Below are 19,422 nucleotides of genomic sequence, written 5' to 3'. Positions count from 1 at the left end.
CATATAATTAAGGATTCTTGTTGAGAAAGGCAAGTGAGACAGCATAAAAGCATCGATTGAGCTTTAGGTATTTGTTCAAAGGCATACATTTTGGAAACCCAGAGTGGTCATACGTTTTCTGACATGCAGAACAACACCTGTGGTGCACTAGGTCAGAATCCTTGAAATCAAGAACACCCAGAAAAAAACAGGCTCAGGGGGCCACTATAACCTATGCCCTAAATATATCCAAAGCTCTTTGAAGAGAGAGGGTATCCATATGAACACTTTTGTTCTTGTATTAGAAATAGATATGAGTGTTTGCATGTTAAAATAGATGTTGTAAGTGAATCTTGTCTGTATTAAACGAGAACGTTCTGATTCACCCAAACCAACTCACATTTTTCCCTCCGTTTTACTTTGAAAGGAATGCGATGTTAATTCTGGGGCATTGATGGTTTACAATGCCTGATCCAGACAAAAAGGTGAAGACCACAGAAAAGTCAACTGATAAAAAACAGCAAGGAGTCGCCAGCAGGTAACCCCATATGCTCTTTACTAATTATTAACCGAGGCAGTGACTATTGAGCAGATTGAATAGCTTTCTGAGAAATAGTGTAGACTCCTAACAACTGCTATTGCGGTTACAGTGCCCACTGAAACATTTGACCCTTTGTCGAGTTCCAAGGGAAAAATGGTGGGTGTGTCCAAGTTGGTCTATAAAGCAGGCCTGCAAGTAGCAGTGTCACCAGTGGGTAATATGACCCCATTCACCTGGTGCTTTCTGTTGGTTGACGTTATGGTATTTTCTCTCCTAGGGACTATTCAGATCTTAAAAGACTCCGGTGCCTTTTGAACGTTCAATCAAGCAAACAACAGGTAGTTTTTTTTTTTTTTTTCCAAAGAATGTGCATGATTTAATAAAAGAGAATCAGGTGTTTCCAAAGGGATCCATTTAACATCTTTACAAGCACGATATGTCCAGTTTCTTTGTTCTTCTCGTGTCTTCTCTTGCTTCATCTGGCTGTTTCTCTCATTCCTGGTTCAGGCCCTGCCAAGACTTGGCATCCACAGCTTTTTCATCCTCCTCTCCTGCGGGCGCCTTGTCTTTCTCCTCTGCTCATCCCCACGGATCCTCTCGGGCAAAGCTTTTACTCTTCACTCTATAATCAGCAAACTCTTTTATCGAATGCCCAAATCGGCCTCTTCAGAGCTTCATGGAAATTGGTTTTTCCAAAGCACGGTTACCTCGTTCTCCTCCTCCTCCTCCTCCTCCCTCTGCTCCTGCCCTTGCTGTTAATGGTGCAGCTCTTGGGGCTTGGGGCTAATCATATCCCACCAAAAAGGAGAGAGGAGTGAGCTTTGGTTATTTTGAACAGCAAAGGAAGGAATGGTACTCCCACTTTAATTTATCTTGAAACTTTTCTTTTTGGTTTTGCTTCTATGAAGACTTTGGAAAGTCATTAGATATTAGAAGCTGTTCAAGGAGGTTTGGGAACAATGTAGCAATGCTAATAACAACAATTACAGCTATGTAGCGTTCACAACTAGGAAATGGCAGGGATGGAACTTCAACCCTCGTCTTCTGGCTCCAAAGTCTATTAAATTATAATTGTTTAGGTTAGTTTTGTTTAAGAGCCCATGTGGTTAATAATGCCAACCTTAAGGGTTTTTGTTTCATCAAGCAAACTTATCAGAGAACTATAGCATTTTTATGTATCTATTTATACTATAGACTGATTTTCTAATGATTTGATGGCATATGAAGGCCGAATAATGATATAGTTAGGGAACACTTACTATGTACCTGTGCTCTACCTGCATGATCTTGCTTAATAATTTACAAATGCCCTTTATACAGATGAGGAAACTAAGGCACAGAGACATTAAATGATTTCCAAAGGTCATAGTTCTGGACCCAGGCACTCCCATTTTGCAACACGTGTCTCTAACCATTGAGATATCTTTTATTTATTTATTTATTTATTTATTTTTGAGTTTTAATTGTTTAGTTTTCTTTTTTTATTATTTTGGCGGACACAACATCTTTGTTTGTATGTGGTGCTGAGGATCGAACCCAGGCCACACGCATGCCAGGCGAGCGCGCTATTGCTTGAGCCACATCCCCAGCCCTGAGATATCTTTTAAATGTGTTGGAAAATAAAATTATAGTTAAAAGAAATTGTTGAATGAGCATCGATTTGCAGTAAAAAAAAAAATACCTTTCCTCTGTGAGCCCATTCTTCTCTGTTATTAATGCTACAGCCCTGGGGAAAAACTTTCTTCTTGTGTACCTATTTCAGCAGTCACTCTGCCCTCTGTCTGTTTCTGTACTGCCAAAATAATCTTCCTGGCTCTCTGCTCACAAACCCATGCTTCCTTGGAGAGAATTTTAAGACTTTGGTGGGACATTTTTGTTTTGGTTGCTCTCATTGATTCTCATTGATTTTTGTTTTGGTTGCTCTCATTGATTGTGCTTTCTGCGATGTAATCCTAATACCGAACACTTCTATTCTTTGTTTTTTACTATTCTCTTCTCCCAGATTTCTTCCCTATGAGTTCTAACCTATTTCCCAAACCCACATCTCATGATACCACCTCCGCATATCATCTGCCATGCCCAAAGTGACCACTCTCTTCCCAAGGCAGCTCTCTCACCAGCAAAGCATTATTTTTCCTCTCACTTTGGAAAGTCTTGTCCACGTATCTTATTTCCTAACAAGATGGACATTTCCCAGTGCCAGCAACATTGACTTCTCTCTCTGGTTCACTGTATCCTCTAATTCAGTGAGTTTGGGGTTATTATTTTTTTTTCCTAACTGAATTGTGACACCCCATGAATATATACAAGCCCCTGATCCAGGCAAAAGAAATATGATGGTGGTGTCTTGGTTCTTGTTGGTTTTTTAGCTCAAAGGATGAACTTTGAAGTTCATCCTTAATAGTTCTATTTTGTCCCCGTTCTACACTTCCTTCTTGACCCCTGGAAGGCTTAATTAAAGTTAATTTAATGATTTCTCCCTTGTAGCCAACTTTGGAATTGGCCATCCGTTGTCTGACATGTTCGCATGGCATATCTTTTTGTTAAATATTTCACACAAACAGGAATGCATATTTGTAATGCTTGAATTATTCAGAAAGTAGATAGCTCTAAGGAAAACAAAATGAAAATAACTGTCTTCAATTGGATGAAGGTTCCCAAGGCTCACAAGATTTATGCCTAATTCTGTTTATAAAACTTTCACACATTTGTAATTCTGAACTAATAAGTGTTATTCTGAGTACTTATTCTTATTTCATAAAATAGTGTGGAGAGATTTATAGGAGAAGGAATATTCTGGAGAAGGTAACTCGAGAATTTATTTATACCTTTGCTTGTTCCAGAAAGAATGTAAGGAGTCTGTAAGTGTTGGGAGTGGCCCCGGCTCCAAAGACTAACTCCCCCATCCCCCAAGAAGAGCTGTCCAATGGTGAGCCCTGCTGGCTCACATGATCCTGCCGTCCAATATGCATGAAGTATGATGGGTTCCCCTAAATCAAATTAAAAACAGGACCAACAATAAAAGTAAAACAAGGGCTGGGTGCACAGTAGAGTTGGGATAAGGCAGAAATGCCCAATAAAATATGTGAGTAGTTCTCAAATTTGGCTCTGAGATTTTTAGCAGTCAATTTGGAAAGGAAATTTGAGATTAAGTCCCATTCACCTGAATTTATGCTGTAATAAGATATGATATGGCCTGGTTTTTTTTTTCCCCCTTTCTTTCTTTTTGCAAATGGGTCAAGATGACCAATTGCTGGTTACAGAGGAAATCTACCCTGTGGGTTCAGGCAGAGTTGTAGAGAACTGAATGCTTCTCTAGCTGGATCTCTGATGAGCCAGGCCATGTCCCTCATTGTTTCGTTGTGTTATGGGGCTCTGCCTTTGCTCTTTGTCCTGACTGTGTGCTCCCTGTGTCTGCAGAGCTTGCTCTCCACGTTAGCTACACAGGTACCTTCCAGCTGAGCATGCATTCGCTGTTCTTTTCTACCTTCCCTTCTGGTCCATGGTGCCTGAGCTTCCTCCTTTATTTTCCACCTCGACAAACCCCTGTTCACTAATTCTGCAGTGTGTCTCTCAAGCCTGCTTACTGTCTGCAATTTCCCACCACCTGGGTGACTATAAGGTCCTTGATGGCAGAGGCCATGGCTGTTCTGATGACTGTATATCCAGATTCTCATACAATGTCTGGCACACCATGTGTCTGCAACAAGTGTGCTGATTGGGTGAACTCATCTGGAGGTGGTTTCAGATGAGTTCGTTGTCTGGGAATGAAATGAGCATTCATTCAGCCTCTTCCTATTTGAGTATCTACTATATGCCAGGCTTTGTTAGAGGTGATGCTCCCTACAGGGTGGCTGAATTCAAAGCCAGAACGCTGATTTGTAAACTGGACATTGTACTAGACTGTGATAAGTGTTGTAAGAGGAGAGGTAAGCTCTCCCCAGGAAGGCATGGATAAGTGCTCACCAGGAGGCTGTTTGAACTGAGCCCTGGAACGTGATCAGTTACAGGCTGCACATGTCCAGGCATGGAGAGGTCAGATACCCACAGGTCAGATAACCAGCAGGTCTGAGGCATTGAGGAGCCAAGGGAACATGCTCCAGGGATCTGAACTCACATTGCTTTCATCTGAAGTGGATGGGTTGTTTCAAGGTTCCTATTGTTAAACTGTGGTCTTTCCAGGACGGAGGGAGGTAAGAGAGGGTCATAGAAAGGGTGAATATCATCAAAGCACATTATATGCATGTATGGAAATGTCACAATGAAACCCATTAATTTGTACAATTGATATGTGCTAGTATTAACAATAGCATTGAGTTCCGGGTTCGACAAAAAAGTGTAAGTTGCACCTATGGATGCCAAGTTCATCTTATCCACTGGAGCTCCATGAGTTGATTCCCAACCCTGGCTGCCTGCTTTGCCCACCAGGGTGATGACCGCTGGACATGGAAACTTTCTGCCTTCTCCTTTGGTGGCTTGAGTTTGCTTTCTCTGTCTTGGCTACTTTTCTCTCTTGCAAACAGTATTCTAGGAATCGTGCCAGTGGCAAGGGGATCTGAAATTCCTTGGACCTGGAAAACCTGCTTCCTATTTTCTCTCTGTTGTAACATTTCGTGTTAACACAGGAAAATTTGCTTGTTGCTGTGGCTTTGTGTCTAATATCATTTGGGTCATCAGTTCAGATCTGAAAAATCACCTAATGAAGCATTTGATTTATTTGGCAAATTCATCTGAACAATGGGAATAATTATGAGGATTGAAAGAGTATTGGCAAAGAGGTAGAAGTATACCTGGCACATAGCAAGTGCCTTATAAATAGTAATTCATTTAACTTTCACGATGACTCTGACATACAAACATACTACTTGTGCTACTAGTACTACTACTATTTTTAATATATATATTTTTTTAAAAAATATCTTTATTTAATATTTATTTTTATGTGGTGTTAAGGATCAAACCCAGAGCCTCACACATGCAAGGCAAAAGCTCTATCATGGAGCCCCAGCCCCAGTCCTATGTCTACTATTATCATTTCTATTTTAATGATGTAAAAACTAAGGCGCAGAGAGATTAAGAAAATTTCCCCAAATCATACAGCTAGCTCATGGTGGATTGACTCCCACAGAGCTGATCAGAGAGTTTGTTCTCCTAACCACTAAACAGCGCTGCCTCCGGTGTCCATGGCCTATTGTAGTTTCACTGACTGAACTGAAATAGAAAGGTAATTTTTACCTGATGAAATGTTTGATATGTTTGTGTGTGTCGCGCCAGGGATTGAACCCAGAGCTTCTTGAATGATAAGAAAGTGCCCTACCACTGAGCCACACTCTAGCCCTTTTTATTAATATTTTGAAAATTCAACCATGGTTGGTGTATGAGGAAGGATTTTTTTTTTTTTTTTGGTGAGCTATAAAACAATGTCCTTTTTAGAATGTATTTTTTCTAGAGAAACTATTTGAATACTGATAACTTGACAACTTATTATATGAGTCACTCTCCAGTTCATTCGGTAAATGGAGACATGCTGTTGTGGTTAATGTAAACAGATTTTCTTTCTTTTTCTTTTCTACTAGGTTTTTAACCCAGGGTGCTTTACCACGGATACAGGGTCTTGCTAAGTTGCTGAGGCTGGCTTTGAATTTGCAATCCTCCTGCCTCAGCCTCCTAAGTGGCTGGATGTCCCTGCACCTGGCTAAATTTTATTTTTCTTATGATGAACTTTTATAAGTATTTTAATGTCTTTCATAAATACTGTTGGATGTTCAGACTGATTAAAAGTGATAGATTCTCACTTATCAACATATCCCCACTACCTGGTAAGCGGTGTGTATACTTGGCTAATGTGGAAGATGGAATGCGTATGTGATGTCTGCTTCTCAGTCTGGGCACATCACACTATGCCAGAGTGATCTCCCTGGACCCAGAAACTCTCCAGGTCCACAGCTAAAACACACAAGAAGCTTCAAAATCCCCTGATGCCTAGGCCTCATCTCAGACCTGTGTCCCCAGCATTGCACCAAGTGCTGGGTAAACAGCATTGAACCAAAATGGACAAGTTTCCTGATATTATAAGCAAGGGAATGCCAGGGGTGGTAGTTTATGCCTGTAATCCCAGAAGCTCAGGAGGCTGAGGAAGGAGGATCACGAGTTCAAAGTCAGCCTGAGCAATGGTGAGGCGCTAAGCAACTCATTGAGACCCTGTTTCTAAATAAAACACAAAATTGAGCTGGGGATGTGCTACAGTGGTTGAGCACCCCTGAGTTCAATCCCTGGCATCCTCCCCGCCCCTACCTCTGCCCCTCAAAAAAAAGATAAGCAAAGGAGACTGAAAATAATAAGTCACCATAAGATATGACAAGTAGTATTGTCAGCTATGAATTAAAAATAGTGTAAGGTAGAGAGTAAATGTTTTAAGTCAAAGATGCTCAACTCTCAGAAAACACCTCCAGTTAACAGGGCTGTCATCTTACTTATTGACCTGGAAAATCCTTGTGCTCTTTGGCCTCCCCTCTGCCTCCCCCCATTTTGTTACTTTCTTTATCCTGTGCTGAATTGTGATCCTCACGCACGTACTCTGTGCTTCTATTTCTGTAGCTTCCAGCCATTAACTTTGATAGTGCCCAAAATAGCATGACGAAGTCTGACCCCGCCATCAAGGCGGGTGGACACAGAGCTCGAGGTCAGTGGCACGAGTCCACAGAAGCTGTTGAACTTGAAAATTTTAGGTAAGAAATCTCCTGTGCCTCCAGCAACCTGTTCTCCATAGCTTCTTAATGTGTATGACAGGAGCTACCATTTAAAATCTGTTTTCAAAATTTCCCATGGAGATCCTCGGTTTAATCTTTTTAGTTAAAAGCTTCAACCATTCCCAGCAATAATGCATAAATAACAGGCTTAATGGTCACAGGTGGAACTGACCTGGGACTTTCAGGACACTGTGCTGACTTACAGTTGGCATTTGCTCAACGAGGAAGTGGTTCCAGGTTGTGACCTGGCCAGGCGGATTCTGAGCTTTGCTGAGTCTTTAGTCAATCTACATCTTTCCAGTAATGAGAAGAAATAAAAGAATCAGTTGCTGTGAACAGATGTGGTGGCTAAAAAAAAAATGTGGTAGTCAAAGCAACCAGGTTTTCAGTTGCAGGGAGAGCACCTCACCTGCAACACTGCAAGTGTCAGCCTGTGTTGATTTCTGTTGCCATGTAGACCTCCGGGAAGCTGTGCATTCTCATGGGCCACTCCCCTTCCAGGAGCTGGTTCTCTCAGTTCTACAATGTGCTTAGGTCATTTGGCACTAAGTGCCATGTAAATAATGAATGGCATGAAATATTGACATGAATATTCTAGAATGACCATGTATTTATTGGGCCTCGATTGTTTTTCCTATCACTCCATGAATTTAATGAGTCCAATAATCCGCATGACATGACATGGGTTCATAGTTTTAAAATATGTCTTCAGTGAGGAACAATAAATGGTTATTGTTACTTATCCAGTTTGCCCGTGTCCGTGTACTAAGAAATCAGGACAGCCCTCCCCTGGCCAGGGTGGGGACTTACGTGCAGGCTAATGACATCTAAAAGGCTTCAAAGGCAGATGGTTACAAATGATGACACAAGGTTATAGAACTTGCCTTCAAGAGGGTATATTCATGTAATTCCAGCTTATTTGGCCTAGATCTCAAAACTAGCCTATTTTAAGATGCACCAAAATATTACACATACCACAGCAACGTGACCCTTATGTGCATTGTCTTTTATCCTCTTCTAGGATTAAAGTGGAATGCGATGAGGCTATTTTTAACCTCTTTGATAGGCTCTTACATCAGCAAAAAGAACCTGGAATCTGAATATTTCCAAAGTTGTATTAAAAACACATATACATGAAACATAAACAATAACAATCAAGCAGTCACTATGGCTGATGGAGTGTAGACTGTTAATAAACTCCTGTTATCTACAAAGAAATACTTGTGACCACCATTGGTATTGACGGCTAAAGTGCCTGGTGCAATCCATCTAGATAATGGCCCCAGACATTTTTTTTTTCTCTCCATATTCCATTTTTTCCCCTCTGACCAATTTTAGCTGTTAAGTGTTTGTAAGGAACAATTTAATTAATATGGTAAGATGAAAGGCATATGCTTGACTATATTCTTCATCGTTAATTTTACAATTGAATTTCTAGTTCCTATCTTGCCTTTAGCAGGGTTAAACCTCAAGAATCCTTCAATAGTTGCCTTGAGTATACAAGGTATTTGTGTTGCATTGGTAACTTTTTGAGACATCCTAAGTAATTTTTATTTCAAAATGCTCTTCTGTTTGTTTCATCTCAGTATAAACTACAAGAATGAAAGGAATTTCAGCAAACATCCCCAGCATGTGTTATTTCAGGAGATCTTTACAGCCTTGGTGAAAAATAGACTCATATGCAGGTAAGACTGTCCTTGGAAAGGTAGACTGTTACCCAAGAAAGGCATATTTCATATATCTTATACACAGAATGTGATTTGAAGCAACTTACAAGAACATGTAATAAGAGGATGAAATAGAGCAAAGGCCATTGAGAAAGAGGCAAATAAGTAGGTGTTGCATTTAATCTCATTAATATCACTCTGGTTATGTCCTGAATCTAGCTGAGTTTGGTGACAGGTAAGGTAAAGTGGGAAGACACTCAAGTTACATTGTTTTCCTTAATTTCCTTATTTTGAATTGGGATACTCAAGGACATGTTGGGTTACGCCATGGATGACATCCTTCAGGTACACTTTTGCAGTTCATACAATGACTGATCAAAGGAACTGCCCCAGCCTTGACCTTGAAGAAAGAAAGGATGAGTGTGCAATATCCAGCCACAGCCCCCTGAAGACATTGCTTCTCAGGACCAAATCAAATGCTGTCCCCTTTGTTCTTAGACCTATCCTAACACAGGTGTGGCAACTGGGACGTAGAGGAAGGATCAGTTGATACATACTCTGGATTCTCTCTCATAAATATCAGGGCATTCAGGTAGCCTTCAGCTGGCCCTAGAGCTGTCAGGATTGAATTTTTTTTTATCATTCTGAGGTGCTTCACAGGAGAGCTGGTTATGCGGCTGATGCACATGAAGAAGGCTCCCAACATCCTGTCATGGTTGGACCTGCCCTTTAACCCTTCCCAGAAGATCCAGTAAAAATATGTTGATGAAGAAACTTAAATCTTCTTCAATGGGACTTTGAGATATCTGACTTCTGTCTTCGTGAGAAGGAGAAAAACTACTCCTATCATGAAAAATAAAAATAGGAGTATTAATAATTTAAGGCCTGGATCAAAATAACACTTTGACTTTGCCCCATGCAGTAGCTGATTTTAAGGAGAACGGTGTCCTGATGCATCCTCCATGGAGAGCCAGCTACTAAATATGTGACTAAGTGGTGGCCTCGTGACTTGATATTTTGGATGGGGTCATTTAGTGTTGCATATGAAATTACTGCAGAGTGACTGCCAAATGGATGGACTTTCCAAGGGATGTCCATAAACCATTTGTCAGGTCTGTACTTTGGGGGAAGGCAGTAGATGCAGAAATTGTTAGGGGAAATAATTGGGCAAGGGAGAGCATCCGCCAATTAAAAAAGATCCTAACCGTTCTGAAGTCAAGAGATGTCTTATTCTTAGTGATTAATGGGGCATGTTAGGTTGGATGGATTACTTTATTGTAATATGAGCAGTCCCTGGAAGTCTTCAAACTAGGAAGAGATAATTGTGAGTCTCTTTGCTTTCCTAGTACGAGAAGGAATTTAGGAATGTTGAACATCAAGAGCATCCTTTTATGTCATCCTTTGGCTGCTGAAAGATTGCTGTGTTCATTTCTGTTCTAAAAGAAGGATTGGGTAAAAGATGGCTTAAGTACCAAGGTCTTCCATTGTCCCTCACCTCATGCAACCTTGCTAAGATGGCCAGGACCATCTTTTTAATTTTTTTTCCTTCCCCTCTAACTTTAGACTTACATCTCAGGGCTTTTTCTGATATGGCTTCCTATTTCCTTCCTTTGTGAACATCCAGTTTAGTATTGTATTCGTTTTGGATAGAAGGCTTAGATTTGATTAATCAAACAAACTGATGCTATCACAAATTACTGTCTGTAAGAAAAGGAAGAATGGTGAAGGAAGAAAGGGTGACTATATAAAGATGAATAGACGTGTGGTCTCTCTCTTCCCAGGGACTCAAAATCTACTCTGGTCAGAAATTGTCCACTACCCCAAAACAAGGGAAAATTGGTAAATATATACCATTTTTATTAAGCACTAAAGGCTGGATGAGATTGGGAGTGGAAACTTCAGTCCTCTGTCCAGTTCTGGTTCTGGACAAGACTGGGCATATTTAGGATGTTAACACTACACACAGTCTTCCCCTGAACTTATGACTGATTGGAAATATAGACTCCTCAGCACAATGTGACCCCCCCCTTCCAATCCTTCCCTCAATTTCTACCCAATTGATGGTGGTGGTGTTTCTCTTCTATTTCATTCTCCCCACCTACAGTCCTCCCCTCCCCTCCCCCACACCCATGGACCCTTCCTTTCTAGGTTCTTTTCCTCAGATTGACCAGTAATTACTCCCCCATTCTCAGAAATGAACCTGCCAAGTGGCATCTGAAACGAGACAGGACTTGTTAATCCAGAGTCAGATAAGGTAACAGTGCAAATGCCTCATGGTAAATCTGAAAGGGCAAGAGAAAGTCCCGCCCGTGAACCCGAGGTTGCGCAATGCCAGCTAGCTAGCCTCAATGCATGGCAGGACATGGGAAGAAATTTTCCTCTTCTAACCTTTCTTTCTGCCGTAACATCGTTTGTTTATAGTACAGCCTGTTATTAATAGATACGTTCACACTTTTCCCCTCTCATCTGCTTGAACAGGAAAATATAAAGGGTGCCTGGGCTCCAGGACCAGGTTGTTATGAGGTTGCACAGGGGAAGTAAAAGTTGTCACAACGTTGACATATTCTCTGTTCACTGGCCACTTAGAAAATTGACCTCTGTATGAATAGCTCTTCTATGTATCTCTTTCTCTGTGCTCTCTCTTCCTTGGTTTATTCTTTGCTGAAGGCAGATTCTGTGATACCAGGCAAATGCCATTTAACTTGTGAAGTGAACTTGCACATCTGGCTAAGGACGTAGGGTTTCGTGAAGTTATTGAAAGTGATGGTGCCTAACTGACGGAATCTGACAAGTGAGGCCCCGGCGGAGTTAGGTCACTTGACAATCAAAGAAGAGGGCATTAATAAGGACGATGACAAGATGGGACATTAAGAATCTGTTTAAAATAACCAAGATTAGGAGAGGCCTTTTCGGTTTCTCTGTCTTTTGCTCTAAGCTTTACCACTTTAAATGTAGAGATGAAGAAAATTAGCTTTAAGAACCTAGGATCTCATGTAGTCCTTGAGCAAAAAATGATGCCTCCTCTTCTTGTAAGTGAACTTGGAGCAAAAGCCTAGTTCTTAAATTTTATTTCTCATAAATGTTATTTAGAGTCTGTCCTGCATTTAAAGTGCACACACACATGCATGTGCACACATGTGTGCAAAAAAACCTCAGTTTGGGGCTGGGGATATAGCTCAGTTTGTAGAGTGCTTTGCCTCACATGCACAAGGTACTGGGTTCAATCTCCAGCACCACATACACACACACACACACACACACACACACACACACACACACACACAAATCAAAACAAAATAAAACAAAAAAAACCCCACTAAATTTTATAGAGGTGGGACGGACTTTGAAGAAATCCAGTCTATCTCATTGGGTAGATGAAGGAGCTGAGAATTTAAGTCCAAGATCCTAGGGCAAAATCTTGGCTGGTACTCTTTATTCCTATGCCTTTCTGATTCCCTGGTTTCTTTTTTTTTTCTGTGTAAACAATTTTAATTGTGTAGTTAATCATCAATAGCCACTCTTAATTAGAACATTTCTGTATAATGAAAAGTGTTCTAATTTGTGATACACTAATCAAAGCACATTTGAAAGAGTTTTTTTTTTTTTTTTTTTTTTTTTTTTTTTTTTTTTTAAGTTTGCACCAGGGAAAAGTATCCCTTTGGTAGTCATGTTCATGTTCATTCTTTACTACTACTTGCTGCTGCTTCTTACAAAACTCATCTACTTTGATGTCTAATAGGCATGAAATTAAAATGTTCCCACCTTCCCAGAAAAGAACTGCTTGTTCTTGGACCACCAGAGCCAGTTACAAACTTGGCCAAAGGAATAAATCACAGTTTGCTATCAGTATGCAAGCTTCTGAGAGACAGGCAGTGAGTGACAGTCACATTCCAGGAACTTGAGTTCCACAGCTGAAAAATCAAGAGATGTCTAAAGACCCTGGGAAAGTCCGCCTGTCACTCAACTCCCCATCAGTTCACTCAGAGAAGCTGAGCCTTCTATAGAAGGGCACTCTTCCTTTCTAAATGCATCCTGTGTTTCAACATATTGATTGGAAGACTCTTTCCTGGTTGGGCATCTCAACAATAACACCTAAATCAGGACTATTTGATTTTTCTCTTGACTCATGAGAAAACCTGAGCTTCAGTGCTCCCCACCTATCAACCTGGTCCATGTTGCCCATCATCTCTTGCTTGGACCATTGCAGTAGGCTAACTGGGTTCTCTGCCTTTGATGCTTGGCTCTCTTAAGACTCTTTTCTCAACAGTGCATCCAGAAATATCCTTTTAAAATCTATCAGATCATGTGAGTCTTCTGCTCAAGGCCTTTCAGTAACTTCCCAGAATAAAAAAAATTCCAAGTCCCAGCTCCCATTCTACGAGACCCTTCATGCTCTGGCCCCTGCATCTCTCTGACCTCAACTCTATTTTTGTTCACTCTGCTCCAGTCTCACCAACTTCCTTGCTATTCTTTGCACAATCTCCAGTGCGTCTGCCTCAGGGGCTGTGTATTTAACTGTTCTGCTCTTCTGAACAAAACTTTCACAAGGCTCTCTTCCTCAATGCAGATGCTAAACTTACCAGAGAACCCTCTCTTGAGTATCCTGAAATAGAACCCCCAGTACCTGATGCAACTTTAACCTTTGTTGTTCCTCCATTCACCACCCAACGCACATTCTTGTTTCTATTTGTTATTGGTCTTGGTGAGTGCAGCCACATGTCCTGGGCTGGACTCCTGGGCTATCACAGTGCTTGGCTGATAGCAGGTGAGTAAATAAATACACACAGGCTCCTTGACATCTTCATCAGTCATGCAGAAGGAGGGACCTAGAGTTCAATCCCTTCTGCTCAGAATCCTTGCGATTTCAGGGGCCGGGTGGTCCACTGGAGGGGTTTCTCATTGGGTGGAGCACATTCAGGGCTGGGTTTAGTGGAAAACACAGTGCAAGAACCAAGAGACCACTGAGAATTAGTGAAACAAGTCTGAGGATTCCTTAAGTAATCATCTGTGATGAAGTTCCTCCGACACATTCTTGCTTCTGTTACGTTTGCATGTTAGGTTTGATGTGAATCTTAACGTTTTCAGTTGCCCCGAACAAAAACAAACAACTGATAGGACTCAGTCTTATGAAGTTAAGGTGAGATTTATTTTGAAACGCGCTTGGGTTCCCCTACCTTTAAACACTGAGTCAAAGGCGGCAGGTTGTTTGCCTACGTGCGCATTAACAAAAACAGTACCACAACATGAAAAGGGTGTTTATTCTGTGTAAGGGGCCAAAGAGAAGCATGTTAACAATGCGAATGGGAATGGGAACCTCTGCCATTTCCCATCCGTTGCATCAGCACACGGATTCAGTTAACCTCTGGTCACTCGGGGTTCTTGTTCATCTCAGTAGCTGCAACTTTACTGTATAATGAATGCTACAGCCTCAGGACGGAGTTTCCTGCGGAACTCCCTTGTCACACAGTGGCTTCTTCCACTGTGCCAGGAAGAGAAACCCTGTAGACTTTCTCTTTTCAAATGCTACATCCATAGTGACCTTCTCCCTTCCCCTTTTTATATTGATAGCCCAAAGTGGCATCCGACGTTTGACAGGGAAATGCCAGGTGGTCCCGGTCAAGGGCAGTGGGGAGCTGATCACGCTGCCATGTATTAATAGTCCTGTGAAAGCAGTGGCATAAGTTCAGTCACAAGAGGGGATAAATATTTGCCTGCTCATGAATTTGCTCCCCTGCGGCTGCTATCTTGAGACACGTCCTCCAGGGAAACACTATCTTTGCAGGCAGATGAGTTTTTCAGGGCTGCCTCCAAGGACCCCCCGCAGGCCACTTTTGCTGAAAGCGCCTGTTCCCAGATTAAATGTGCGTGGAGACTCTCTCTTCTGTTATGCTCCTGTGTGGGATCCAGGTGGAGGGGCAAGAGGCCAGGAGTGTGGACTGGGAGTCAGGCTCCCACCTCTGTTACTTAGATGCAGCCGTGGTCATTCTCGTGGCTGTGCCAGGGGCTGACTCCGTGAAAGGAAGAACACCTATCTTACAACCTGCCACAGTATTTTGTATCATTCTCTAGTTGCCCTGAATTGTGTGTTTCCTAGTCCCCCAACTCTTGGCAAGCAGATGTATATATATCGTCTTACACACAGTTCCCCTTGAACAGCAGCGCTCCATCCCACAGCACCAGGTCCTTGTTGAGGGTTAACGGCTGGGAGCCAAGGAAGCAGCAACTGCTCCTTCAGAGGTCGGTGCACAGAGGGGAGAAGCCAGAGGACTCAGACACCAGGAATCCTATTTACATTTACAACAGCCGAGGCCAGAACCACGTAGCAATATTAATAGCTTTGGGCTTCAGTCCCAAAATTGCAAAACAAATCAAAACAAAAAAGTCATCTGCTTGGAACCAAACTTTCAACTCTGAAACTATTCTGGAAAATTATTCTGGAATCTTCATTTATTTACACTCCTTTAGCAGTTAAAAAAACAATTCTGGAATTGTTTTTTCTTGTGTGATAGGGAGGAAATAGGGGGGAAAAACCCTTTTAATATTTATTGTAATAAGAATAAAACATAGGAAAGGTCATGAACTTTCTTCATGAAAATTGTCTATAGCTAACAGGAAAAGTACCAAGTATACGCGTATTTGTAGCATGTATCATCTCTTAAAATGTCCCATGGATTTTCCTCTTAAATAATGAAAAGCCATCAGCATTCAACCTCATTAGGTCATCACCAGCAGCTGTTGCAACTCGATCATTCTTTCTGTTAGATCTTTGGGATGTAGGATCTTTGCACTACAGTTTGGGCTACATGCCACCTTTAGCTAGCCACAGCACCTCCCTATTTATAAAGATGAAAGTTATTCTCTTTGTAATAGGAGCCTTTGAATAACCATATTTTTACAAGTGCTCCCATCAATGATTGTTTTAATTCCAAAATGCATTTCACATTTGCCACGTTTTCCCCAATGCAGGGTGTGCCTGGTCTGAAGTCAGGATAAACCGTCGTGCAGTTACCCGTTTTACCCTGGATAATTTTGCCTCCTGGTGGCCCTGGGGTTGAGTCCTGTCTCTGTTTTCCAAAGACATTGGGCTTTGCCTCCATGGCAGAAGGGTCATTGACAAGGTTCCTGGGCCAGAGGAGGCTAGGGCATTAATGGCAGCTGTTGGGGGACAGCTCTTGCCAGGAGCCTAGGTGATGGTAGGAACCTCTTGCCCTGCGTTAGGTTTCTCCTGGGGGCTGTAATCTAGGAAGGCTCAAACATTCGTAAGAAGATAAAGCCATGGGAAAAGCCCCTAAACCAACTTCCTTCCCAGGAAGCAGAAGTAGTGGTGGCTTGGTAAATGCAATGGCATGGGGGTGGTACCACCAAAGCCACAGATTTTCCTCCTGTTTTCCAGGTAGGGTTCAGCTGCAGGGGGGTGTCTCATCCACTCAGGTGTTAGATGTGTAGGCTTGAGAGAAGAGTTGAATGTCTCAGGACTACAGAGAAGACAAAGCTGAATTCTGTCACTGGCGACAAAGGATAGGTATAGGACAAGCCAGGCGAAGGTTGACTGGAGTCTACAGCTCAAGCAAAGATTCCATATGACTGGGGGCAGGTCTTTAAAGGACTGTAACCTCTCTGGATGCAAGCCAGCTCTGCTGTGGAGGTGGGAGAAAGTGGAGGAAATAGACTAGTCTGAGGTCGTTTTTGTTATTCCAATTTTTCATTGCCACCGTGGACTGGTTTGGAGGGCAGCACAAGACAAGTGTCACCGGCTGAGCCTGCCACCCATGGGTGATGCTGGGCAGCACTCAACAGTAGCAGGTCCAACTGTGTGCAGAGCCCAGCCTGCCAGTCTGACCTCCTCACCTCAGGAGTAGTCTGTGCCGGGAGGCCACTTCTGTTCCAAGCAAACACGACGGTTGCACACGACTGGCCTCCTGTCACTTTGGAGAACATCCTTCTAATTGTTTCTGGAGTTCCAGTGTTGAAAGGCCACAAAAGGCTGTCATGGGAAGTACTTTAGGCAATGTCTTGTGGTCCATGTGATAGGAGGAGGGTCAATGTGACTGGAAGTGAGCGAGCAAAGATCTGCGGAAGGCGACAGGGTTAGAGGGTGTCGTGGAAATGCTAGATTCTGTGGGGCCTTGTGGGTGGTGTGGACTTTGGTTTTTATTCTGAGTGAGATGGAAGTTAGAGGCGGGTTTAGGCAGAGGAGTGATGTGACTTGGAGTTTGTAAGGATCACCTTGGCAGACGTAAAAAAAAAAAAAAATAACATAGGGGTCAAAGGTAGCATCCCAGGTAGATGGCTTTTGCAAAAAGCAAAGCAGGAGGGTATGATGGCTTGAACTGGGTTGGTGGTTGGGGAGGTGGTGAGAAGTGGTCAGATTGTAGAGCAAAGGAGATTTGCTCAAGAATTGGATGAAGGATGGAGGGAAAGAGGGAAAGCAAGAAAAACACCAAGGATTTTGGCCTGGCCATTTGGAAGACTAGAAGGAGGAGCTCACAAAGTCAGTGTCAGACATGTTAACAATCAAACGGAGATTCAGGAAGCTGCAGGTGCTCATCCCAGTCTGGGCTCTGTTGTTACAGTACATTGGAAACAAGTGTCCTTGACCGGAACACAAGGTACCTGGCATTCTGCACACTCTGAAGCAGCAACATTGGGAATCAACTAAAAAGTTTTAACATTTTAACTACATTTGCTACAAATACAATCTGGACCACAATATATCTGAGTGATGAAAGAAATTGCTCATGGTGGCCAGGCAGGACCAGGAAGGGCATAGGCTACCCCCCGACCTGGTCTTCCCACTTATGAGCTAACCACAAAGTTTATAAAGATGTGGAAATGAAGGACTCCATAATGACTCTGTGATTCCCTTGGGTTTAAGTTCATTAAGTGAAAGGTACCTGGCCTGAGACCATAGGTGCTTGCCTTGGTAACACTGGGTTAAGTCAGGGAATTTGTCAATTTGTGCATATTTGAGCAGCTACTGGGTACAGGGCCTTGCGACTTCTGAACTAGGGTAATGCCTGGCTTTTTCAATGATGTAGCAAAATTGCAACTGTCCTTAAAGACCCTCAAAGGGACATGACTAAATCATCTTTTGCCAAAGAAATAATTGGGAAGCCCCTCAACATGCACTTCAGTGGGTACTTGCAGAATTTGATGGCAATGAAGAGATATTTTGGGTTAAATAGTTCTCTGGAAAACTGCTGATGGTATTTTAGATACCGAATGCATTTTTACTTTTTAAAGCAAAAGTACAGATTCCTCCCCACCCTCCCCAACAGGCCCAGTTTTATTACTTATCTCTATGCTTGGCTTTTAGTAATTGTACCTTCTGTTCCTGTCATCATGTGACTCTCCAGTGACTGTTACTTTAATTTCAAGGGGGTTCTGATGAGTCTCAATGTAGAAATGTGGGATGATGTTGGTGCTTTGCCCAGAATCTTTAGGTCCTTGTCCTTTTGGCCTGGGTGCTTCCTGTCCAACAGCACAGGCACCACCCTCAAGCTCTGTTGAGTCTGCTTCGCCTGCAGGCTCAGAAGGTGAGGAGTGCCTGAGAATTTGTTCCCTAGGTCCCTCCCAGCCCTCGGCCAATGGCAACAGCTTTGGCAGTAGGAAAGAAAGCCCAGCACCCTGGCCTTACTTAGTGCAGATAACTGGGGTGAGGTGAAGTGGGGTGGGGGGGGTGGTAACTGACCCCAGCAGGGTGAGGGGAGGTTTGTTGGAGATTCTTGCATCCTTGCTTGGCTCTCTCCCCTTCCCCTTCCTGTTCCCCCCACTCTCTTACTGATCTCTCTTGTGAGCATATCCTTAACTATTCATTTGCATACACCAATCAATCTTCATCTCAGGGTCTGTTTCTGGGGAAACCAATTTAAAAAAAAAAAAACACATCTTACCACTGTGTTTTCAAACTTAGCATCCAAGTGCCCTGGGGCTATAAAGAACTCCCAGGGGCACCATGGGATTTTTTTTAAAGAATTTCAAGAAAAACGCAATGTTATTCAACATCTATCACGTCCATCATGAACTTCTCCAGGTAGCTTCTGATTTTAACATCAGATTGTACGTACTGCCTTCTTTTAGATGGTGCCATGTTTTTCTGAGGCTGGGTTTCCAGTGGGTGCTATGATAAAAGCAAGTGCCTTATGGAACTCAGATGGAAGAAGAAATGAACATGATAGTGTCCAGTCCAGTTCCAAGGCTTGAAAAGTTCTTTGGTGCACACACCCTGTTGATATGTAAATGTGGTTATTAAAAATAAGAATAAATGTTCTCTTAATTTATGTGTATTATTATTTTTTTTTTCAAATGGACACTGTTAGGGCACAAATTCTAATTAAGTTGTACCTAACTAATTCCTGGAAGTTTTAGCTACTTATTTTGGCTGAGAGGTGTCATGCATTATTGAGTCAGTATGAGTCCGTATTGGGGTTTTCTGTTTCATAGTGACAAAGATGATTTACATGTATTTTGCATAAATTTGGGACAA

General features: G+C 42.3%; 1 protein-coding gene across 8 annotated transcripts in view; it reads left to right on the top strand.

The window, feature by feature from the left end:
- The first annotated feature begins 443 nt into the window (after positions 1-443).
- Nek10 (NIMA related kinase 10) overlaps positions 444-19,422 on the top strand; it is a 188,030-nt gene continuing 169,051 nt past the window's right edge. For all 8 annotated transcript variants that reach the window (XM_077795652.1, XM_077795650.1, XM_077795648.1 and 5 more), the window contains exons 1-4: positions 444-517; positions 798-858; positions 7,118-7,248; positions 8,856-8,954. In XM_077795652.1, the coding sequence (XP_077651778.1) occupies positions 444-517; positions 798-858; positions 7,118-7,248; positions 8,856-8,954 (365 nt within the window). The remainder of the gene's footprint in view (positions 518-797; positions 859-7,117; positions 7,249-8,855; positions 8,955-19,422) is intronic.

Source organism: Urocitellus parryii, chromosome 3 (genome assembly GCF_045843805.1).
Source record: "Urocitellus parryii isolate mUroPar1 chromosome 3, mUroPar1.hap1, whole genome shotgun sequence".
Classification (NCBI taxonomy): Eukaryota; Metazoa; Chordata; class Mammalia; order Rodentia; family Sciuridae; genus Urocitellus; species Urocitellus parryii.
This window is presented reverse-complemented; position numbering and strand designations above follow the sequence as displayed.